Source organism: Nymphaea colorata, chromosome 1 (genome assembly GCF_008831285.2).
Source record: "Nymphaea colorata isolate Beijing-Zhang1983 chromosome 1, ASM883128v2, whole genome shotgun sequence".
NCBI lineage: Eukaryota > Viridiplantae > Streptophyta > Magnoliopsida > Nymphaeales > Nymphaeaceae > Nymphaea > Nymphaea colorata.
In genome coordinates this window covers 33,674,120-33,699,032 of record NC_045138.2, presented here as the reverse complement: position 1 = coordinate 33,699,032, position 24,913 = coordinate 33,674,120, and the positions used below count along the sequence as shown (strand labels likewise).

Below are 24,913 nucleotides of genomic sequence, written 5' to 3'. Positions count from 1 at the left end.
CGATTTTATGCAGATTCATGAAATATTAGTTGGTAAAATTTACTTCCGTATCTACCTTCTGCTTTGATCAAATTGATATCTACAATTGTCTATACGTTATCACATCCAGAATTCGTCAATGACTCCACATCCAACCAGTTCATGTAAGGAGGCCCATTCGGTCAAGTTCCTCATTCTGTTCCTCATTGTCCAATCCAAAGTCCAAACAACTTCGCTCCCTACCTCCTCTTCAACTGCAAATGATAAAAAAGAAATCGATAACGACCTTTTAAATCGAGTGGTTCATTCTTAATTAGGACTTTACCGTAACAAGAACGGCGTGACCGTTTTGGAAGAACAAATCTCTCTCTCTCTGCACAACGCTTGGATCTTTGCTCCATCATGTTCAAGCGGCTTCAGTCACCAACGCCATGTCGCCGCGAGGGCAATCGGCGGCATCTCCTGCAGAAGTGACCACCCTGCCCGCCGCCACCCGAAGCTTAGACTCCTATTCACCTTCCACCAGCAGTCTGAACCCAACCATCGACGCCTCGAAATCCACGGCGCCCGAACCTCCGAACCGCCCCTTCACTAAGCCCTGTTTTCATATCTTTGTAGTTTTCGGGATCTTTACGTTTCTTGATTAAGGCTTTCCCGGTAAAAAATCTTGTTCCAATCACGTGCGATCTGTAGATGAGTTTCTCATGGCCTCTTTTTTTTTTCTTGGTGTGTTTTAAAGGGTATCTGTATTTCTATGTAACTTTCCTTCTTGCACAATTTTACTTTTCATTTATAAAGTTTATGATTTTTCAGGATGCTTGATTTGTTTCGGGACCTTGGCCTTTCTTGATTCTATCATTCTATTTATTTCTTTTACAATCTCTTCACCTGTAAAGTTTGTGAGATTTTTACCATAGACACCTACATATCTTGTTGTTTATTCCTTGTCAATGGCCCTACATTGGGACACCTTTGGCCCTTTTGGTCGGCAAAATACGTGAGGGTTTCTTTTTAAATCGAGACAGCAAGCCACCTTCGCCGGCGACGAGATGCCTTCACTAGTTTCAGCTAAACTGGGAATGCTTCTGGATTTGAATTCTGATACGTGGGTTTTGAAAGTTGAGCGAATTCAACCGGCTTACTTTGCTGGTTGCAATAAACCTGTGCGCATTCACAGGTTGTCTTAGTCACATGGTTGGAGTGCTTTTCAAAGCATGACTGGGCCTTAAGTGACCCATGGCTGAGCAACTTCACCGCATCAAGTTGTTGCTAGTCATGGTGCTCTCTGCATTTTTTGGTGCACTTTTGCAGTTCTGACAAAGGACCAGGAATGGAATGTCTCTCTCTGTAGCAAAGTTTGTGGGGATTTTTCAGAGTATATCTTTCTATCATGATGTTCCATAAAGATGAGTCACCGATAACTACAATAAGGAATATTCTTCGCAGCGACAAGAACGACAAGATCTAGTTAGGAAACACCGAGTCGTCATCATCGTCCTCTTTCTTTCACAACGTCAAAGTCCTCCTCCAGAACTATAGGCTAAGTTTCTTAGATTCATGTGATTAAAGATCACACTCCACCGCTTGACACGCTTAGAAGTTAGCAGTGATGAGACTGTAGACCTGATGAGACAGAAGGCCGGTGAACAGTTTCCGCCAAACAGAAAGATGAAGAATTGAGTGAACCAATATTTATGGCAGCCGCAGGGACTGCACTTTATCATGGTTTAGCTTTGTGTCGGGCCTGACGTGTCGTTGAGCTGAACAGTCTTTGCACTTACAGGAGAAAGACATCGATTACATCCACAAGAATAGTGAAACTATGACTGTAGAAACATATGGAAAACCTATGGAAAGATTTTAGTTCACTCATTTACTGAACTGGAACTCGTCCTGATCGTAGTTCGCCAGTCCTCAAGAAAGAGGAAGAGAAATAGAACAGAAAAGCCGTATCAACAGCGTATCAACAGAGATGTCAAACCCAAACATGAGACATTGTCGCTTAACAAAAGCAGACATTCAAATTTCTCAATATGAGAAGAGAACACCTAGTTAAATATCTCTTACAGAAATTTCAGTTGCCAACTTCAGAATATAGCTTTCTACTTTGGATTCATGTTCGGAACTTACTTTTCATGCATTGCAGATGGTTTTATGCAAGAATACCGGAGAGGAATCAGTTTGGGCTTGACTTCTCATGGACACATGGACCTATCCTTGATGGGTTTTCAGGGGGAACCCGTACCTTCTTCTTTGGCTTCAGGTTGTCGAATGAAACCAGGATATATGCCTAATTTCAAAAGAACAAATGGTCGGGCAAGAACTCCAACATACTGCAATAGAATAATAGCTGTGTTGCTCTTTTAAGTGCCTCTCTGTTCTTTAAGAAGATTGCTAATTGTCAACAGGATAGCGTTCATGTGTCACCCAATTGCTTTATTCATTTGTCTTCAACAAGCACATCAAAGTTTTTCTCTCTGACATTGAAAAGTGTGCCATCATGATAACAAAAAGCTGAATCCCCTTATGCAGGTTGGAAATGAGAACCCATTTTACCAGCTTTACTGTGGCAGCCAAAGAGACTCTAATTGGAAATGAAGACACTCCTAAAAAAGGGGATACACGTGGGACAGTGATGGATGTCCTACGCGTGCTCAAACTCATTTCATATTGGTATTCTCTATGCCTTAGTGCACAATCTCAAGACCTTTCTCACTCGACTAAACGAATGCTTTGTACAGCATCGATGTCAGCTAACAATGTTTGAGATTTCGAAAAGAAAGATGCAGATTAAGAGAAAAATAGACGGACTCAAAGCTTAGATATACATGCACACACATGTTCGAAATATTCAAGGCCAGAAATGAGAAAGAATTCACGTTAATAAATGTGAAAGGGCATCTATTTAATTTCCACATAACATACCCACCCTGCAAAAGGAATCCCATGATTTGATTTGATTTGATTTATGTGCAACTCAATAAAATTTGATATGATGTTTGTGTGAATGGCCCATGTGAGACGAGTCTACGCTCAGGGTAAGGCAAATATGCCCTTCATGTCAAAGATCTCTCGCGCGCCCCTAGCAGCAGATTTTCAGGGGCTTGTATCAACCAGACTTTAATTTGTGTGAGAAAGAGACAGAAGAGAGATACTTAGTTTTAGTACTCCTTTCCTTAAAAGGGGCATAATTTATTTTTAGCGAACTAGCAGCAGATCAAGTTGCACTGCAGATTCACCATTGTTTCAGAGGAAGGTATAATTTAGTTTTCGGATTTTCTAGAAAACAACACGCACCACAAGTTCTCTCTTTCGAACCTTTCATTGGCAACGCGAGTTTTGACCTTGTAGTACGAACAAACCAAAAAAAAAAATACAAACTAAAAAAATACGAATCCCTATGCCCTTATTCCTCTCCCCCCTCTCTTTCTGCAGGTCTATCCTCCACTCCAGTCACCAGTGACAGGAAAAGAATAGCCTACAAAGAGGAGCAGATTCTTTTTTTTCATTAAACTACAAAACAAACAAATGCACCTCTGTCTCCTTGGAGACCGTGGAGGACTAAAAAATTGAGCCTAAAATTTAAACTGATGCTGCTGCAAACTTATCAGCAGCAAGTGCTTCCAATCCTCTCATGGGAAATCAGCATCAAAATTGAGATTCATCTAACAAAAAGATCTTCCAAATCCTACAAAAAACCACCACCAAGAAGCAGAAAAACGCAAAGGCTTCTCCATATCGGCAAGAGTCGGTCCTTCAACGCCAATGTATTTACAAGCCTAAATTAGCAGAGGCTAACAACTATCATCATCTGAAAAGGCCATCAGAACAAGAAAAAAAAAAAAAAAAAAAAAAAAAAAAAAAAACTCTCCGATGTTCATCTTTGTTCAGCCGTCCCTTCCCTTCCAGCTTTCCTTCCAAGGAAACCTGCAGCAGGAGATACAATAAAACAAAGTTATACCGACATAAAACATATGCAAGCCAAATACGAAAAATCGATGCCGCAGTAAGAGTCCATGCAATTTCGTAAATTTCTACCCATCTTAGATAAGAATGATATCAGAGGCACCAAGCACCTTCGCAAAGGAAATAATGCATGAAACCGAAGAATCAGAACCGACCCTCAAAAATCAGAGCCAAACAAAAGGGAAGGAGGGAACTAGAAGCCTCAAGAAAATCATAGCCTTAACATTTTCCGGCAAAAAAGACTGCAAGGATAACATAACAGACAGTAGGCATCAGACATCAAGGGATCCCAAAACCCATAGGTTGCAGGATCCGGGATCACAAACATGGTTTTACACACACACAAAAAAAAAGAAGCAAAACCCATCAGACCATAAGAATTAAAAGAAAACATGCAAACATTCAGCCAACGACAATCAAACTCTTAGAAATCAAAAGATTTGAAAGCCGCCTAGAAACAAAATTTTCAGAGCATACCTTCAAAGCACCCCAGTGAAAACCCAAAAAGTGACAAAGAAGAACTCAAACAAAGGTCAGAAACATCCTGATATAACCGAAACGAGCGGCACCCGAATCAAATTCGACACAAAGAAACGCCTAGAGCGTCCAACAAACCACAAACCTGACGATGGCGTTACGATTCGATCCGCGTCCTCCGGGCTGCAGTCAGGCGGATATTCGAAGAGGGAGATCGAGAGCTGCTTGTGAGCGACGCCGATATCGAAGAGGATGACACCGGAGCCGGGATCCTCAACCTTGATGTCCTTGACGGGGAGCCACAGGAAAAGCTCTTCCTGGGACAGGCCGGCCATGCCAGTAAGGGCGCCGTAGCTGAGGTTACCTCTCACAACGCTGTCGAACAAGACCCTGTTGTCGAACTTGGCGTAGCAGGGGCGATCCAGATAGACGTCAAGGCGCCCGCTCTCATCGAGGGAGAAGGATTTTACGGCCTTGGGTAAAAGCCCCTCCGGCAGGCCCTTGCTGCGCAGGATCTCGTGGATGGCGCCGCCGGAAACAAGAGGGAGGAGCAGGACGAAGAGACCCAAGAAGAAGACAACCATGTTTCTCGAGGCAGAGGCCGCCATGGATGGAGAGAGAGAGAGAGAGAGAGAGAGGGTGGGTTCAGGGAGGGTTTTACCGGGAGACGAAGGCTGGAAACCCGATCATGCGATTATAAATCCATTAGATTCCATGAGGAAGATTTGTTCTTGGTAAAGCGAAATTTTACAGTTGGCAGGCGATCTTTCATCCCTGATGTTTTAACTAATTTTAATATTTCCCATGTGCACCACTAGTTTTCCATTTTTCCAACACAAGCGAGAGAAACAAGGTTGAAATTTTTGCAGCACAAATACATCGAAGTGGACTCGTAAGTCATGTGCATTGCTTCGTTTGCAAGTAAGTTTGAAGTTCAAATTATTCTCCCTACAATTTTGAAGCGATGTAGGAAGACAATAAACGACATGAGTATAATTTTAACTTAAGTGGGAGTTAACACAAGTCGAAGAGTGCGTAACTGCAGATGAAACGTACGCAAGACAAGTCGTCACACGTGAATTTTAATTACCTCTATTTGTTGGTGAAAATTGTCCCTTGATTTTTTATGGGTTCAACTGATATCTTCTCCTCCATTCATAAGTTAGGTCCGTCTGTCGCTAAAAACATCTATGGGGGCAGTAGCAATTGTCTTAAAGTGAGGAGACCCTTTCGTATTATATTGCAAAAGGTTGGGCTTGAGGTGAAATTTTCTATTTTGCCGCGAACAGTGCAGCCAGTTGAAGAAGAGTCCTTTTTTTTCATTTCTATGAAAATTTTGGAAACGGCCGCAAAGTGGGGGCCAGAGGGGCTTTACATATTCCCATCGTTCTTTTCCATTATGACGATATTGCCCTTGTTGAAGGTATGTTAAGTGGGCCTTTTCATTCACGCTCCGTAAAATTGTCCACGCCCATGCTGCCCTTCTAAGTTTACTTTCCATTAAAAAATATATTTCTTTCCTTTTCATTTTTTGACAAGCGCCGCACTTCTTTGTATTGATTATGTAAAATTTGTTGGTTTAAATTAAATGTAGAGAATATCAATTTCGATTCATATAAGTCTTAGTCTCTTAATATTATATGTTTAATGCAACAATCTTGACATAACTAGCTGCCACATCTGAAGGTCGTCGTTCGTAGTCGCTGTCATGAATATCAACTGCTTTTATTGCCATTTAAGAACTTAGTTTGAAAATTATACATGAATAAAGCAGGGAAACCATTTTGTTTAAGAGAATATGGTGCTCAATAAAATTGTGTTTACACAAAGTCTATGTATAAAAAAAAAATAGTCGAGCTGGATCAAGTAAGTGAGAACATTCCGTTCCGGCCAATAAAACACAAAAAGGAAGTCCTTACAAGGAAATACACGTAAAATGACTGCAGTAATTAAGATCAATGGATTGGAAAATCGGAGACATTAATTGACAGTTAATTTCTGCCATTTTGAGTTCGGTTTCGTTCCAAATCTAAGCAGATTTGAAAGAGTCAAAACGACCAACGTATTGTCAAATTACGTTTCTTTCTTGGTATTAAACTTTGGATTCTCATAGTTACTATTTTTTTTTTTTTTCCTTCCAAGTGCTTGGTAATTTATGAGCTCTTGCTTCATCGTCGTCTTATCGATCGGAAAAGAGGAAAATGGCAAGAAACAAACTTTCCATTCTTCTCACGGAAAGAAAATCTTGATGTGGGAAATTAATGTGATGGATGAGGAGCATTGAACCTTTCTGGTTGACCTGCGTCTTATTTCTTATGAACAGGAAAATTTGATGGGATTATGAAAATTTTTCTACGAATATTGAAGAGGAGATGGGCAATACAGTCAAAATAGTGGTAGAAGAAGATGGGGGTTTCAAGATTCGAGGGCGATTGGAGAAAAAGGAGAAGAGGAGGTCGAGGTGGGGGAAGAAGGGGGGGGGCAGGAAAGGGATTCCCAGGTTGGAAAGGCGAAAAGCCTGTTTGTCAGGGGAATTACAGTGTGATTTGTTTTTTTTTTTGGCCTTCTCTTTAGATAATGAGAGAAAACAACCGCAAAAAACGGAGCAAAATACGTTGCCTGTCAGCCTCTCTGCCTTCACTCTCCCTCCTCTACCGTTTCACAACCAAATCTTAACTTTTCTCGCTTTTTCTTTTTCGATTTTTAATTCGCAAACAGAGGTTACGGATTCTTATCACCAGCAACAGCAACTTGGTTTGAAGATCAGGTGGTTGAGCAATCTTCTCCCCCATCTCTCCCTCTTATCAAATTCAGATTGAGCGAAATTCTCGGTCACTGAATAGTGGCACTCATTTTCTCACTTAGCTTCCGAATCTTTATCTTACGCCCCCAGTTCTTGTCTCTTCACTAATTCTTAGAAAGAATTTGAAGGTCATCAACCGACTTCCGGTCAGCTGCATGGTGCTTCTTGTTGGCGTTCTGTCAGAAAATTTTGCTACCACTGGAAAGGTTAAAACATCATCCAAAAAAGAAAAGAAAAAAGAAAAAAGAGACTCCTGCTTTGCATCATGAACACCATTTTTTTCAATGTTTATTTAAATGAAACTGCACCTTCTTATACCTTCAAGGTTTTAGTTTATTTCTGAGTTTGAGTGAACCTACAATACATCCTTCAACTCAAAACAGGGCAGCGGAACCTCATACGTCTTAAATGTAAGCTACCTTTTTGCTGAGTTGAACTATAAGGGTGCTATGAACACCAAAATTTAATTAAGAAACATAAAAGCCAAATTCTGCAGAGTTTAATTGAGACATATAAATGCCAAATTCTACGCGAGTTCAATTTCTTTAATATTTCAGACGAAATCAATACACAAGGCAGCATAAGATTTTCATGATGGAGAATATTAACATTTTTATCTGTTTCAATGAAATTTACAGGTGACAGATTTCATGAAGTTGGTTGTGGTTGTTTTAATAAACCGAACTTACTTGGCATGCATCTTTTTCGGGAAAAAGCCTGATGAAGCTACCGTGAACAACGTGAAGACACACACGCATTAATGCACCCACAATCGACACTTGTTACTCCTCATGATCGATTTTGGGCACCGGTGTGTATGGAAAGTTTAGAACCGTTGTCTCCTTTAAATGTTTTCCGTGCCATTTAAATGCATTAAATACTCTTAAATAAACAAGCGCAAGTATTAATGCGTATCAGGCAATATATAATATAAGGCAAGTGCATGCAGATTTAGGGCCATTCAAAAATATTGGTTTATGCATGGCATGAGCTCTGCATATGGGCTGATGTTTCAACAAGATAATAAGAAATAACTTCCTTTTTATGTTGAAAGAGTAATGTATGCAAATATAAGCCAATATGGCATGTCATTGACGAGTTTTGAGATGAAAACCGCTGTTTATAATACTGCAGGACATCTTCAAAACTACTAAAGAACATAGAAGGGCAAGTTTTTTTCCCTACTAGTGAAGCTTTCAAGTTCTAGAAATCTCAACTGCATGGAGTTTCCTCAAAAGATCGGCTGTAAATAAATATAAAGTTGAGGTCGTGAATATCATTTATTCGAAAAACCATGTGCTCCTCTAAACCACCAAAATATTCTTCCAAGATTTCATATAATTGGCCTCTGAAACATCTCATTGCCTTTTGTCCAGGTCCAGTTTTTCCACCCTTAGGTTTTAGGGCAATGATTGGGCAACTGCACCTCCCGATGCCTCTTTTATTTAATCTTCTTTGGTGGCCGCGTTTATGCGTACCAAAGAAGTGATGCCAAAGACATTCATTGATTTGCAACTATTGTCTATAATGCTTCTTAATGTACTTTCTGCTTTCTGTCACATAAATAAAACAACCAAAATGTGTTTTTTTTTTTTCAAAAGCAAAGCGCCTTTATCTTTAGTGGTTGCATATGAAAATTTTGATGATATAAACAAAAATGTGAAGATATTATAGCTTCTTTTTTTGACAAAATGAGAAGGTATGGATATTATTGTATGTTCTATAGGACTTGAGTGCGGTTTGGTTTTACAAAGTTGTGGATTTCGAGACCATAAAATTTATTTATTTTTTTGTCCACCGAATTATATTATTGTTACAGCGTCCAACTTGAGAGTTCGTAGATTAAAGATGCATAAATTGCATACTTCTGCTTAGTTCGTGATGAATCTTTCAAACAAGAGATGCAAGATCCTTGTTGAATTTGGCACATGAGGATCCTCTTATCGAAATCTGGACATAAGGTCCTATATAATTCAAGATCCCGAGATCTCAAATCACGTAAAACCTAAAAACACGCAAATACGACCTAGATGCGTTAGTCTTTGAGGAATCTACTTGAAAATCAATTTATTAGGCGTGATATGTAAGTACTGGATTCAAATCAGTTTACATATTCGGATTTGAATTCAGATTCAAATACAAAAGAAATATATATATATACCACATCTTAATCCATTTTGTAAATTCATAATCCAAGTTTTATTTTCGTATCTGAATCTAAATCTAATTTTTAAATACAAAACCAAACCTATACCACATTATGAAATGTTAAGGACCAACTTTCGAAATATGTAGATGTTAAACGTAGGATATTTGATTGAAACTGAATCTAAAAAAGCATTTGAATTTGATTTCTTAATTGAATTTTAAATTTTTTCTATATCCGGCTTTTTGTGAACCCAATATCTTATCTGAATCCAATCCATTGGTATCCATAATTATTACGGCTCCAAAGTCAGCAGGCTCCATTCTCTTCAAGTTGTCAACTACACAAGTGAAGGATTTCTTTTTCTCCAACCATTCTTAACAAAAATCTTAAATACAGGAACAGAACCCCATGGATTTTCCTTGATTTATAAAAATCTGGTAGGTGGCTAGAGAGGTTCATGTTTACATTTCCAACTTTCACATTCGCTTTTTAGCATACAACTACCCGTTTATTGTACCTGCCATCCTCACCAAAAGCGCCTCCTTATCACTTGGGGCATGTAAAACAGCGCCACACAGTGAGTTGAGCAACCAGCTCTCTTAAATCCTTTTCAACTTAAAACTGTGAACCAATTTACGCAGTTAGGTGAGCTTTCAGGCCAGCAACTCTGTAATTAACATCGTTGCAAATACTGATCAGCATCGGATCGGATTCTGGACACCAGAATGATGCAGGGACCAATACATCGTAACCTTTTAAAATTGCTCTACATTTGGCCGCCCGAATCGAGCTTCCTGCAAATAACCTGGTGGAGGCTGAATCAGGAAGAGTCTATCGGTACAAGTCCATCTGGTTCAGTAGAACTGCTTGTTCTATTTGATTGATCACACACATATTGTATTATGTAAGATTGCACTGCCAAATTCGAATAGGAATTCTAACTGAAGCAACTTTACTTAGAAGAGATTGAAGGCCTAAGAAGGTGAAGGTTACTGTACACCTAACTGTATGAAGCTGTAAGTGGGCGGCATACAGTTAACCGCCCCACTATGATAGGCAAGACTACGGGTGGCTCAGAAGGTAGGACCAATTTGGCAATTGGTGGACATAATCCATACTGAATAGTCTGTCTTCTGTCTCCTCTAACCATGACTTGGCTCATGCAAAGCCAGCCTTCTTGCACTGACCAGTCTACATCCTGTCTCCTCTGTGCATGGCTAGGTTTATCTCCTCCTCCACCCAAACTTTTCTTTTGCAAGTCCAAAGATTCCATACTTTCGGGTGGGGTTGTGCCGTGCATCTACAGTTTGGACTTAGCTCATGGAACCATTATATGGCCTTTTCCCGACGGTGGTGTGGGTCAATTACTTAGCCACTTCTACACCAAACAAGCCTGTCTATTTCCCAGCCCACAGATTAAAGGGGCCTTGACCTGGTGCTGGTCATTATGCCGTCGAGCCGGCCGGGAGGAAAGACTCTCTGGCCAGGATGGTCCTCACACCATTTTTATAACTAAGTGGGTCGTCATGACGAACCAACATTAAGTAGGATGGATGATCTCTCATTTGGCATGCCTAAGCACGCGGCTAAGATTCCAATCAGTGGTATCACTTACCGGCACGCAGGTTAGGAATCCCGAGTTAGCAACAGAATCACATAATTATGGAAGAGATCTTAAGGAAAATGACGTTTTCGGCGAAGTAATGCATGATATAATGACTGATTTTGCATCACAATCAGACCTCCACGAATTATGCAACACAGTTCTGTTTCGTGATATATTGTCATTATGCTCCCTAATCTGCGCAGACTGTTGGCTGTGTTGGCTTAGCCTTGTTGCGGTGCTTGCCACATGATACATGTCTAAGCTGCTGTATATTAATTAGACTTCCCAGGTCCTAGTTCTGCCGGGACTAGTCTGACTTTGATCAGATCCTATATATAAATGTATGTGAGTGTGTGCAACCGCATTCAGATATGAACCACAGTTCTATGTTTGATGCGGATATCGAGAAGGCCGCTCACTTATCGATGAGAAGCGCTGTTTTACATGTTATTTCATGAGGATGTTATGATTGGTTCGTCTACACAAATATAGCATGAAAAATGAGTCCCAAGGATGAATTTATTTCATTAATGTTAGAGAAGGAGAAGCCATAATGTCTTTTGTTTCTATTCTTCTTGTCTTGATGGATCTGGACCCATGTCAGAAAGATAATGGGGCGATCTGATGGGTGCCACAAGTTCCTGTCTTCCTGATGCGTATCCGTTATGTCTTTGGAAAATAAGGCAAGAGGAGACAAGTCTATTAGTTTTTTAATGACAGTTTTATGCTTTAATATTAGAAAAATGTTTTCGTCGTAGAATAAAAGATAAGTTATATGGTCAAAATAATGTCCATACATAACGAGGTCCCATCTGCAACATTTGTTAAGTGGATGCCATGATCAAAGCACAAGGCCAAAATGACAAGCTCGATCGATATGGCTTAGATTTTGATCTGCGTTATTGGTTTATGCACGAGGCTGGTTTCTGTCTTCTTCTGTATCCATCAATCTGTACGAAGCCCCAACCATGCAAGATATATCGTGTCATGGCTGAAATCACTCGAAGTCTCATGTTTTGTTCCTTGGTCAAGCGTCATGGTCAGTTTCCAAATTGAAGTCACAGATCATGATTATCTTGATGGTGCAATATTCTGTTGTTTGGATTTTTCTTCGATTTATATTTTTCACTCTGCGCCTCCTCTCTCTCTCTCTCTCTCTCGCTTTCTCATATTTCTTTTTCCTGCAAACCAAACAACATTAGAAAGGGGAAGTCTTTAACATGCGAACTGCTTTTTACATGGGGGGAATTTCTTCAGTAAGACTTAAACATAACACGTACCAACAGGACGACTAAAGACGGACTTCGGAATTCCAAATTCTAACTAGAAAATAGTGGTCAAAAGAAGGGGGCTAGGCTAGTTCCTGAATGGAAAGGAAGAACCAGAGCTAATTATGAGTGCCCCATTTCTTGTGCCCAGGTGCCCATTTCGGGCACTTAGGACTACAGTAGCTAGACAGGGCAGTGGAATTGAGTAACTCAATTATGGGTGTGAACTTGACACACCTTGGAGTCTTATACTGGTTGATTGAGGACCCATTGGTCAAGGCATAGTCCATCAGTTTGTCGAAAGTTCCGGCCTCGACCACCTTGATCTCCAGCGGCCCGATCGATTTATCGGCAGCTCGCCCTTGCCGGTAGACACTGTTGAGGGACTCCTCTATGGTGAGGCAGCAGTCCTCGAAGACACTGGGCGGCACTGGAGTTGCACCATTTTTTAGCTCCCAGAATAGGACATAGTGGCCTGGTATGGTGCTAGTGTTTGCATGGCTGGTGTAGTCAACCAGAGTGGCTCCAAATGGCTCCAGGTGGTGTATGGCATTCTTCACCGCATTTTGGAGCTCGACCTCGTCCGTCTTATCGGAGTCGATGCTGAGAGCCACATTTTTTCGGCAGATGAACTGAAATTGGGGCGCTTTGTTCTTGAATCCGGCAACTCTAAGCACATCACCAACTCTGTAGCGATACAATCCTATTACCCAACAAAAAGAAAGAAAGAAGAGGCCCAATAAGTGTCTTTGAGAAGAAACAAACAGAAAAGGAGAATTTCATTGTCTTTTCTTTAAGAAGCACGAAAACAAGTTTGGCAGCAGCTGGAAAGAATACTCTTGTAAGTATAATCACAAACTTAGTGGGATATCATGAGTTTGAAAACAACAGAATGCAAAACAATGAATATTCTGCAGCACATTGCATATATAGAAAAAGGCCAATTTTACCAAGCCGTGTCCTTCCTGAATCGTCTGCAAGGCAGTTTTCTTCAGCCTTTCAATATAATAACAGTAATGAAGATGATAATGATAAAGATGATGACGATATTTATAATAAAAAGGTATGCTTCTGACCTGCAAATGTGGTGACCACAAGTTCATACTCATGGCCAAGCTTCACATCAACAAGTTCCACAAGCTCCTTCTCTTCTTTCTCCCACTGCGTTTTGGAGATGACATGGGGATCTGTGACACCATTGTTCCTATGAACAGGAAGGAACTCGAAGTAGGCCATGGTTGGAATTAGGGTATAACACACATCCTTGGGATCAGACAAAGGGTTAAGGTTTAGGCCGAAATAACACTCGGAAGATGCATACATAGTGCACACAAGTGGCAGTCGATTGCAATAGAAATCAAGTGTTGGTATGTACTGTGCCATGGTACCTGTCACTATAATATCAATATACTTAGTGTTAGGCCACAGCCTGGGAATGATCCCTTGCCATGAGTTCTTCATGCATTCCCCTTCTATCAGTTCGGCAAGCTCAGGGTCTGGTTTGAGGATTTTAGTCACAGCCTCCCTGACAGAGAGGTCAGTGATCCGAGAATTGAGATGGCCGTTTCGGATGTCACGAGCAAGCTCTGTCCAGTTGTGTTCAAGAAATTTGATAGCTCGGATAAACCCAGAAGCGAAAACGGCCCCGACACGCAGAACCTCTTTGTGCTGGATGAGGCCACAGAGAAGCTGGGAGTACATGCTCTGGAAGGGGTCCGGGCAGAGGATAGTTTCATCCGGGCTAGTATAGTTGGTGTATGGATCAAAGGGCCTCTCGGTGAAGTGCTTGCTCTTGTAGTAGCTGGTGAGCACAGGCCTGGCTACTAGGCCTCCTGGTGTCTTGGCTTCAGACTTCACAAACAGGAAGTACATTCCTTTGCCCTTGTCAAGGCCAGGAACAAACTGGTCCATGACAGGCATGAGCAGGCTGTAGAGCAAGGACCTCCTTTCCAACTCTTGCTCTATGGTGGGCATCAGCTTTCTTTCTCCTCCTGATGTTCCAGAACTGTGTCACAAAGAAAACAACAGAAGCAATATATGATTAGAAAAGCAAGAAAATGGTGGATGGTGTTTCAGAGAACGGCTATTATATATGCACGACAAAGTCCAGCAGAATAAAAAATCTGCAGGTACAATTACAGCTGGCCGTAGAAGATGGTAGCTGATCATGCAAAAGTTTTTTCTCTTTTCACTTTTGTTTCTTGAAAATGGTGCAATATCATTGTCGTCGCATCGTCTGCACGACATATCCTAAATTCTTACTCAACTGAGTGCCAGCTAAAGTTCTAGGGCTATATGTTACCTTGTAAGGAATTCTGATATGGGGTAGGATGAGAGGATCGGAGATTTATCACCATTCGCAATTCGATCTATATCTGGCTTTATGTCTTCGTAGCTGATCACCGGCAAGAGATTCTTGAAATTCTGCCTGTCGGCGGTGCGGCCGTCCAGGCCACACCGCCGCAAGTACTCAACTTGCGCATTATGCGACAAGATCTCGCCAAGCACCCTCGCCTGGACCTGATTGGCATTGTTGGTTACATCCTCAATGTATTGCAGCGCTTCACTATGCTGATTGAATGCCTTTGGTGTGAAGGCAAATGAGTCTTTTGGTGCTTCCGGCATGGCTACAGAAAGTGGGTTCTCAATAATGATGGCTCAGTGATGACGAAAGAAGAAGAAGGATGTGAATGTGCTCTGGGGAAGTGCTGCTGGGGAATGGATCTGTAAGGAGAGAGAGAATAGTGAAGAAGAGAGGAATGAGGTTGAGAATGGGTTATCAGGATGTTGAGGCGAATGGGCCGTGGCGGCAGTACTCCACTGACCCTCTATATATAGAATGGTGCGGGCTAGCGACTCTAATTTACAGCAGTAGACTCACTGATTTACAAGGATCAAAGATTGATGATCGTTTTTTTACCCTATTTTGTTTCCTGCTTCATCTGCTAAAGTTGAGTCGTTGACTGCTATAGGAAAAATTGAACGGTCAGCTCCTACCAAAATGATTTCTACTAATTCTTACCTCTTAATTTTTTTTTGGAAAAAGACATTGTTAAAGCTCACTATATATATATATATATGTGTGTGTGTAAAGCATGATCAAAGATCCTTGTAAGTCGTAGTTATTCGCTAATCTCAACCACTTTATTATGTTAAAATCTACGATTATAAAAGCGACCAACTGCAAGAAATCTTGATGACTTGTACACATAAGTGTCGGTTAACTTTTTAAAAAATTATGTACATATCAATGTCATAAGGGAAGAGGAGGGTTGGCAGGGGCCCTGCCTCCTTTAAAAAAAAAGTCTTAATTTTACATATAAAATTTGAAAATTTTTATTTATGTAATACAGAAATTTTAAAAGATGATATTTCCATCCTTGTCAAAATTATAAAACTATAATTCGTCACTCTCATAAAAAATTTCTGATTCATATTTAGTGTTTCTACCCTTTTAAAAGTTATATACCAATCTTAACAGCTTGACATACTCTGACATCTCAGTTTTGTTTAATGATGAGGTAGATAAAATGAATTCTCCTTAAAGTTGATGCTCTTGATCCCTTCTTTTCGTTTGAGGCGTGCTCATGTTGCCTGTTAAGCAAGTGGCCGAGACGCATGGCATGATTGAATTAGGACGTGACATGTCTCTAATGCCCGGCCCTTAATGTTTATGAACATATTAAAAAGCCAAAAGTAATGAACAACCCCTTGCATTTAGGGGGAAAGGACAATATAATGTTGGCTTGTTCAGTATACTCCGAAAATGTACAATCAGCCATGCATGACATATAGTGTGGGCTCCAAGAACCAAGATGGATGCCAGGTTCTAAATCCTCATGACAAAGGAACTTCAAAGAAGTAAAATATAATTTCAGTTAGGCTCCGACCACTAAGCTTTATTAAGATATACACTATTAATAAAAAATAATGAGAGAGTTGAAACTTGATCTGCTTCAGCTTGCCGTCTTCAACTGGCGCAAGTCTCACACGGTGAACGAACACAGTGGCCCGGTTGCCAGCAGAACTGAACCAACATGGGTGAGGCTTTCTGAACCTGTTCTCTTCGATGCCATAGCCGAACCCAGCAGAAGGCGGCACATGGCAGATCCCTGGCATCGTCGCCTCTAATTATTTTGGTACGGCGTCTACGGCCAACCCCGGAGTGCATGTCATCTGAGTTAGTCACGCAGGGGCAGTATTTGTCAAAGAAACTCAGGTGGGGTACGAGTTAGGCCGGGATGGAGGGGCTTCTCTTTGGCTTTTCGGATCGCAATAATTTATAATGGAAATACTAATATGATCGAAGGTGGTGGCTTCTCACTTAAATGCAGGAGGGCATCATGTATATTTGCTTTATGTGCTTGGCCACAAATTGGGGAAAGTTTATTGAACCTTGGAGTCTTAATTAGACAGAAAACTTGAAGAAGCTTACATGCAATTACATCTTTTAGGTAGAAATCATAACCAAAGATGTACTTCAGGGCAGGAATGCATGTAATTGGACAACGCGAGGCAATCAGGGTATTGTGAAGATTTGCTGGTTTCTAATAGAATTGTATTTGTCCAACAGATTATGTTTGTGCCTGATCTGTACTATGTTTTCGGCATTAAAAGGTAAATTAAAAGTCCTGCAACCGATACCGTTAGACCAGATAATAGACAAGCTAAAAAAAAGTTTGAGGAAGACTTTCCTGTCATGAACCAGATATTGTCAAATCTCCAGTTGGTTAAGTCTAGCTGTCCTCCCTCCCCGCTGCCTGATTACTTTCTGTTTTGACCTTGTGGCAAAGGATGTCACTGGTAATCAACATCCCATCAGTTTGGGAACGCTCACAAGTCGCCTCTGTCAGATGAGTAGTCTTTATAGGGAGGAAGATGAGACTGCATCCATGTTGAAAGCATGAATCTTGTCGAAGAAAACGTCTAATTCGTATAGTGCCTTGGCGCTCAGCGGTTCCTAATCTTTTCAGTTTTGCATGCATGCTATTTCACTAAGCAAAAGAGATCTAATGTTAGATTTATCGTTATGAATATTTTAATGCTTTCCCTTTGACCATGGTACATGCATAACATACAAAATAATCCATAGAGAATGGCCAATCAAGTTGACATAAGCTCCGCGCGACTAAGCCTGTCTTCTGTTCCATTGACGAACAATGTACCGAGCATTCATGACATCAGATTTATCACCAAGTAAAGACAATGAGCAATAACCCATTCATCAAAGGATGTTAGCAGATCTGGATTTGGTGATATAGGAGTCTGGAGTTGGTGATAAAGAAGAATGTCATAATGAAAGATGTGGTCTCGATCAGGTATGGCTCATCAAATTTCATAGGAGAGACAGAGGTCTAATTTGTGTTACAACTACTAATATCTGTTTTTTTTTTATTTATAAAGAAACAAAGAAAAAGGATTTTCAGGTGTAGGTGACTGAGTTTGGTTTATCTAATCCTTAGAGGATCCAAACGTGTTTTCGTTTTCTTTCTCAATTATAGGGCCTTATTCCAGCTGAAACTTGGAAGTGAGATGTACTGGAGGTCAGTCTTTGACAACCCATCATGAATGATTCGAGAAGTCAAGCAAGAGGTGATTATCTCTCCCAGTGACCACCAATCATGAATGAAGCATGTGCATGTGTAACGTGTATGGCATCATAAGTTCTGTAGCAGAAACTCTGCACCCACATCCTTCCTCTGATGCAACCGTCTTTCTTCTGTAATTGTACGAAGTAGGCTTATAGCTGCCTAGCTTCCTCGTCCATAGACTAGGCTGTATATTGTCTGAGAGTTCTTCCAATAATGAACAACATAAGAACAGAAGGTCCACCATGTCTTCTTTGCGCGTAAGGAGATTGGTGAAGGGTCTCAAAGGATTGATGCTTTTCTCGAGTCATTGTGGAACAAGCAACTCTGTCTGTGGTTCTCCATCCTTGTGGAGAATGATAGGTCCCTTTCTATGATTCCTCTTGTTAGCGAAGGCTGATAGTGTCTATATACTAGCTCTTGAAGATGGCTTTCTGTATATTCTCCTTTTGCTTTCACTTCTATGAGTTGTGATATCAAGGCTTAATGTCAAAAAGCTCATGCTAGTGCAGGCGTTGGTACCCTGTCTGCATATGCTTACTATTATCATGGACATCACAATAGTATATTACGATTACTGTTGATACCATTGGTGTAGACTGAACGCTTAAAATTAAAGTATCAAAAGATAAGATCAAGTTTGAACGATTGAGCTTCTAACGGTTTAGTATCAAGAAGTGAGAAAGTTAAAAAAACATACGACAAGCTTCACAAAAGGTAAACATAGAAAGAAAATAACGTACCTTGAGAGTTGAGATTAGTTTTTTAACAGAGACAGGCCATTCCATATCTTTCCCCTTTTCTGTTTCTTTTTCTTCTTTAAAGACGACAATATTTATTACTATGATGGTGAAGCACAGGAGCACAGACAGACATCGTAACAGATGAGGTTAAGGAAAGAACTAGAGCGCTTAGAGAAAATGGACAATCATGGTGGTGCAAGCACAGCTGTTACAAGGCCTCTTATAAGCAGCTATCCATAAAAGTGTCAAAAATGTTTTGGCACATTCACTGTTATGGTCTGCCAGCATGCCGCCGTCCAACGCCATCACAATGTCTAGGGGCTACGCATGATGCTCAACTAGGCCAACTGGTTGGGTATTATTCTCCACAACTTCCCGTCCTGTTTAAGGATCATCAACTTGTATTGTGTCGGCATTCACATGCTATTATTACCTACCTTCCTTGGGAAAACTATTCAGTTAAAAAACAAACTCATATTATTCTACCCATTCTCATGGAGAGAAACCAGCCAACATCAACTTCTCATTATCCTCATCCTACAATGTCAAGGGCCAAGATAGCGAACAAGCTGCACAGTTATATATGCTCCACAGTTTTCTGCAAGTTTAATTCTTAGGGGGTTTAAATTTCTACTCTATCAACTCGGGCATGGTTAAAAGAGCCCAATTGTTGAATGCTTTCCAAGATCTGTACATCACCATAGTTGTCCGAATTAAATATCCATGGAAGTCTCCTATTTGAAAGGCTCCAAAACTGGCTACGAGTTTAGCCGTGAAAAACTGTCCCAAGAGTTCGCTGTATTTCTTCAAGCTCTCGAGATTCACATATACTTCAAATTAAAGAAACCGCTGCTTGTTTGAAGAGGTTGAAAAGACTGACGGAAGCCTATTTCAACATCTAGGCCTTGCTGCACTTTTGCTTTTTCCAACATTTTGGCTTTGTTCGGCGATCCATGTCTTGCAGCAAATAGACATTTTCCTTTCTGATTGTTCTTTTCCTTTCACCTTTTGTAGGCCTGGTTAGGTAAGGACGAGACGCGCAATGTTGCCCTGTAAGGTCGGTTGTGGTTCCACATTACACTAATGCCAGTTTAATAGTCTCCTAATTCTAGCTTCTTGTGTTAATGACCAAGTGTTATGAAGTTGCGAGGCTTTTGAACAAGAGGAAAAAACCAAGAGAATTTGGAGTATGTTGCAACTTTGGCCAACAGAAACTGTCCATTGGCAGCGAATCTTTTACGCTTTTACGTTTTCTGTTTCTCTTAGAAATCATGCATATCAAATACGATTTTCATTTTATGCTTCATGTTTTTTCTTGTTTAGATAACTAAACCATTTTTGTGTTGGTCTCATATTGCAAATGTTTTTTCTTGTACAACAATAAGTGGCGCATATTCAACTTAGTATACAATTTGTAATAGAGATCATAACTAAGAAGCATGTCCTATCCTTGAGTACGAACCTGGAAAAAAGCAGCTACAGTTAATTATGTTTCGTTATATACAAGAGGAACCACGGGTGATGAATGTCATGGCAAAAGCAGGAGAAAAAAAAAAGAAATTAACTCAGAGAAAATTAAAGGAAAAATGCTCATGTAAGTAAATCTTTAACTCTGTTACTAGTTTTTATTACAGGAACACTAAGAACATTTCTTCTGCCACGAACTCCAGCCGTTGGCACTTCGTTAGTATCAGAACGTAAGTACTAATTTATATCCAAATCAAAACATGCGCGGAGTAAATCCAACAAAGAGTAACCATGAATCTGGGTATACTTTTCTCCTCACCCCTCTCAGAGTCAAAGATCAACAGTTCGGGGAGCCACCATTGTGCATGATTGATCCAACAGTACCATGCAGTAACCAAGTCATGTCATCTCCTCAATTTCTCACGGTGGATACTGAAAAGACTACCACTCTTGTCAGGATCTCCGTGAAAGCAGGTAGTGAACTATTCCTTTTATCAACTTCATGGAAAGCTGATATGACGGTAAAAATAAAAAATAAAACTGAAAAGAAAAGGAGGACGTCGGTTCTAGTTCACATATTTCACGATCGAATCTGATTGATGTTCTAAGCCTCTTCAGAAATCTTGCTCTGTCATCGATTGTGTAGACTCTGAAGTTGTCATCAGATTATGTAGACTCTGAAGTTGAAGTTCAATCTCAGGGAGTGGACTTATGGTATGGAGATTGGATATGTAAGGCTCTTTTAGGCCCATCACCAGCTGTCCCCTGTTTGGGTTGCTGGTGAGGCACCTGACGTGACCAGTTGCTTGACGTAACGGATGAACACACCTTTTCTAAAGGGGATGACAGCCATGTGGGGAAGAAGATTGGCTTGGGATTTTTGGCTACTCTTTTCCTTTTTGTGCCATTTGGGGAAAGGGGGGCCATGAGACAAATCGAGGTGGGAGGCACATAATGTGTCTCGTAAGGAAGGGACGCATTACACAGTTATCTGTATGGAAGCCATCCTTCTCTCTCTCGTCTCTGCTTGCGTGCCAGTGTGGAGATAAGACCTTGTAAGTCAGGATTATGCAGCTAGTTTTACGAACGCAAACCTGCGTAAAATTTTCAGCCACAGTGCATAAATAATTACGTCGACAGAGGTAATTCAAATTATGCGTGGGCATGTGTGGAAGGACATGATATCAGATCACGAACACGAAATGCAATTACGGAATATGACAACCAAAATTTGCAGAATAATTCACAAATCTGACGCTGCATGAGCGTGTTGACTGTAGCCCATAAATACTTATGACTTCGAGGTTTAGAACCATGGAGTGTCTATTCTCGGACCTTTGAAAAGATTGAATATATATCACAATTGAGCCATCCAGGTGTTGAGTTTCACAAAATCAATCATGTACGCCACATCTTTACGGTTACTTCCATTGAAATATGAAAGTCTTGAAAGATCAACTGACTGCTGATTATTATAAAACTTTATTGTGAGAGTATCTAGAAAACTTCATTGTGAGAGCATCGCAGTTTTGATTCACTAGTAGCATTGAAACCAACGCCTGCAAGAGAGCAAGTACAAGATGCAACTCGTCATCCATCGATAAATGGCAGAGAATGCAGATGTTGCGCATATGGATTGGCATACGGTCAAACCCTACCACTACAAAAGGGGTTCCAGTTGTGTATCACTACGTTGGCCGAACATGACTAGTGGCTGGGAAAAAGAATCTAGCTAGGCGTATGGCTGCACGTAGGGACGACTAGTAGCGGGGCCAGAAGCACAGGCATCAGGTTCCTCTTCTTCGCTGTTGCATTGACTAGTTGCGGCGCCTTACCCAATCTCTAGACTCTAATGTGCTGGAAGGGAGGATGAATGTAACACTTGGCCCAATGGGACCATGAACTATTAACTAGTCTTTTTTCCTCCCTTGATGGCATTGAGAGTTGGACTGAAGGCTGTTATTCAATGGTTCTGGAAGTTGTCCTCTCTTTCTCTCTCCAAGTGATGGGTAGCCCAATTGGGTTGGGTAGTCTGTTGTAGACTCGTCCTCAGTTCAAATGGTATGAGTAGTGTTAACTTGAGATTAAAGGCCTGATTATGAGGCTGGTTCTTGTCCTCCTCTCTATTCCTCCTCTCTCTCTCAACTATCAACTATTAGGACCTAGCCTAACTAGTTGATCACTAGGCTTGACTAAAATGAACCATAGCCTAATCAAAAGTTGATGGCTAGGCTTGACTAAGCGTGAACGCATCAACGCAGCCCCGTCAAGCCTATCAAAAATCAAGTCAGGCTTACCCAGGCTGGCACACTCTAGAGTCCTAGACCCAGGTCGAGGTACTAGGCAATCTTTTTCTTGACGTGATATACATCACAGTCTACTGTGCCCCATTCGTTAGGCTTCTGAGAGATGAGGATGGAATATCAAGTTAAATGTGAAACAAAAAGGAGGATAAAAAAAATGGGTGTAAGAGGATAAAGAAAGATGGGTATACATCCAAGGATAATGGGATAATCTCCAATTATTATGGGAAATACTCCTTTACCTGTAAGGGGACTAACCTTGCCAAACTGCCAAAGAGAACATGGAAAAGACAGTAACCAACATCCCTTGTCATTTCCACCACAATTTCATCCTCATCTTGATCCTTCCTGTCCTTGATCGTGCAACAGTCGTGTTCATCCTTGTACTCCTAACATATGGAGGGAAAAGGAGTCCCACGAAAAGTAGTTGCCTCAAAAACACTTAATTGGAAATACATATTCTTCAGGTAATGGAAGGGAGCATCATTTTCCGCAAGTATGCTCTTGTTACTGATTCCCTTGTCGCTGCCAACCAAAATTGACAAGCAAAAACGGTTGGAAATTTCTGTGACGCTACCGGTTTCCTTCTTACACCAAATGTCATGTTCAAGTAAACCCATCCAACAGTTGGACTAAAGAAGGACCATGCACTAAGAACCAAACCTAACCCAGCAACATCTTTTTGTTGAGGAATTTCTGTGATATCCAGAGCAACATGCCCAAAATCGCAGTGACAACGTAGGTGCCCACTTGAAACATCCCTCGAAGATAGGGCTCGAAAAACAAGCCAAGACACCTTGTCTCCACTCGGTTCAGCATGTATTGGGCTCATCTCAACTATGCTACAATGAGTTTGACATGCCCAATATGAACAATAGGTGCCTGTCTGGGTTTTATTCATAAGCTTGTTAACGAAAGTTACATAGAAAAACTTATTGAAATGTTCTTTCCTACGAATGGTTTCAAACATTTAACCTACATTTCTAATCGGTTTGTTGCGTAATCATGTACTAGCATCTAGGCCACACGCAAAACAGAGGTCAGGTGTCAATGATACAGAGGAGCACTACGTGGTCCAATTGGGCAAAAGACCGAGTGATGGACACAGGCATGAGTGCTTGAGAGTACTTGGTTTCATCTTAATGAGCTACAGAATTGTAATAGCCTTAGTGTGCAAGACCAACTATACATGTACATTGTTCGGATAAAATGATGAAATGAAAGCATTCATGCACTTGAGAGGCGCAACTCAAGCAACATTATCTGAAAATTGATGTAGATAAATTACCTGGGCACTCAGAGACAGCATCCAGGTAACTTTGATGTATTGCACCAATTAGACTACGAAAGGTAAGTGAATTGCAGAAAAAGAACCGAAGATAGTTGACAATCAGCCAACAATACAGAGACTTTAGTTGTACAAAAAGGGGTGCATTTAAGAGGTCCGTTGAATGTGCGAGCAATTATCAAAGGTCCCACTTCCAGTGCCTACAAGATTGATAACGTGCTTCATACAACTCTAGTTTTTAGGGCTTACAACCTGATATGACCTAAATAATTTACACCACCTGCAAATATACTTTCGTGGCACTAACTAGTTCAAACATCAAATCCCAAGAAGCACCTGAGTGCTTCATACAACTCTAGCTCGTTGTTTCTCTCTCTCTCTCTCTCTCTCACGTGCACACACAGATAGAAGTCTCAACACAGACAAGCATCACATCATATCCCAGCTCATAAATCAGTCTCAACTAGAAAACCGAAGTTATAAGCTAAAGAGTTCATCGATTAACACATTAATACAGTTGCTATGCCTGATATTTTTTAGTTTTTGGTCTGGAGATTGGCATTCTTTTGGATGTGGGAGGTCATAACTTTTGACAACTCTATGCTTCCAATGCCGGCTCATGGAAAGGCTTTTGATGTCCGAGCTCGAACTGCTAAGCCTCAGCTTATAGCGGTTCATAACATAGGGAGTTTGAACATCCAGGTTTGAGCTCTTATCGAATTCATGTACATGTCCCCGGTTCAGTCCGAGACAGATCAACCGTCAGTTACCCGAACTCCTGCATGATTGGGTGAACTCTATTGCCCTCGGGGAATGAATCAAAGAACAGGTCCACTCTTATGTAAGCAGAACATGTATGAACATGAAGATACTAACAATTTTGTGCACAAATACGACACTCAAGGGATAAATTCACTAATTTTGGAAAAAATTAGAATAGGCATATGGAAGACGAACTAGTTGATGTACACAAATTTGAATATATAATCTAATCAGACCTGAAACCTATGTCACTATGTCACATATGTACGAGTACATGTATTAGTTTGTACTATTTTAAAAAAACTTGAGTACAAAGATACGGTTATATATATATATAAAATCCTGGGTAAGTTGTCTTATCCAGTACTGTTTGATAGTACCCAAGATAGGTAGTACCAGTACCAGTGTCGTACCTGACCGGTACGGGTACCCATGTAACAAAGCCTGAAACTTACATCCTATCTCACATACTTTCAGTTTTTTCTCATTTATTTATCAACAAGTTTTGATTAGA

General features: G+C 40.7%; 2 protein-coding genes across 2 annotated transcripts; both read right to left on the bottom strand.

Annotated features, from left to right (window-relative positions):
* Positions 1-3,715: 3,715 nt before the first annotated feature.
* Positions 3,716-5,101, bottom strand: LOC116265729 (uncharacterized). The gene is made up of 2 exons (XM_031646558.2): positions 4,568-5,101; positions 3,716-3,906 (listed from the first exon to the last, which is right to left on the bottom strand). The coding sequence occupies exons 1-2, from the start codon at positions 5,028-5,030 to the stop codon at positions 3,857-3,859; spliced, it is 513 nt and encodes a 170-aa protein (XP_031502418.1). The 5' UTR covers positions 5,031-5,101; the 3' UTR covers positions 3,716-3,856.
* A 7,090-nt stretch (positions 5,102-12,191) lies between these two features.
* Positions 12,192-15,040, bottom strand: LOC116248229 (indole-3-acetic acid-amido synthetase GH3.6). The gene is made up of 3 exons (XM_031620895.2): positions 14,551-15,040; positions 13,325-14,253; positions 12,192-12,951 (listed from the first exon to the last, which is right to left on the bottom strand). The coding sequence occupies exons 1-3, from the start codon at positions 14,871-14,873 to the stop codon at positions 12,368-12,370; spliced, it is 1,836 nt and encodes a 611-aa protein (XP_031476755.1). The 5' UTR covers positions 14,874-15,040; the 3' UTR covers positions 12,192-12,367.
* Between the last annotated feature and the right edge of the window lie 9,873 nt (positions 15,041-24,913).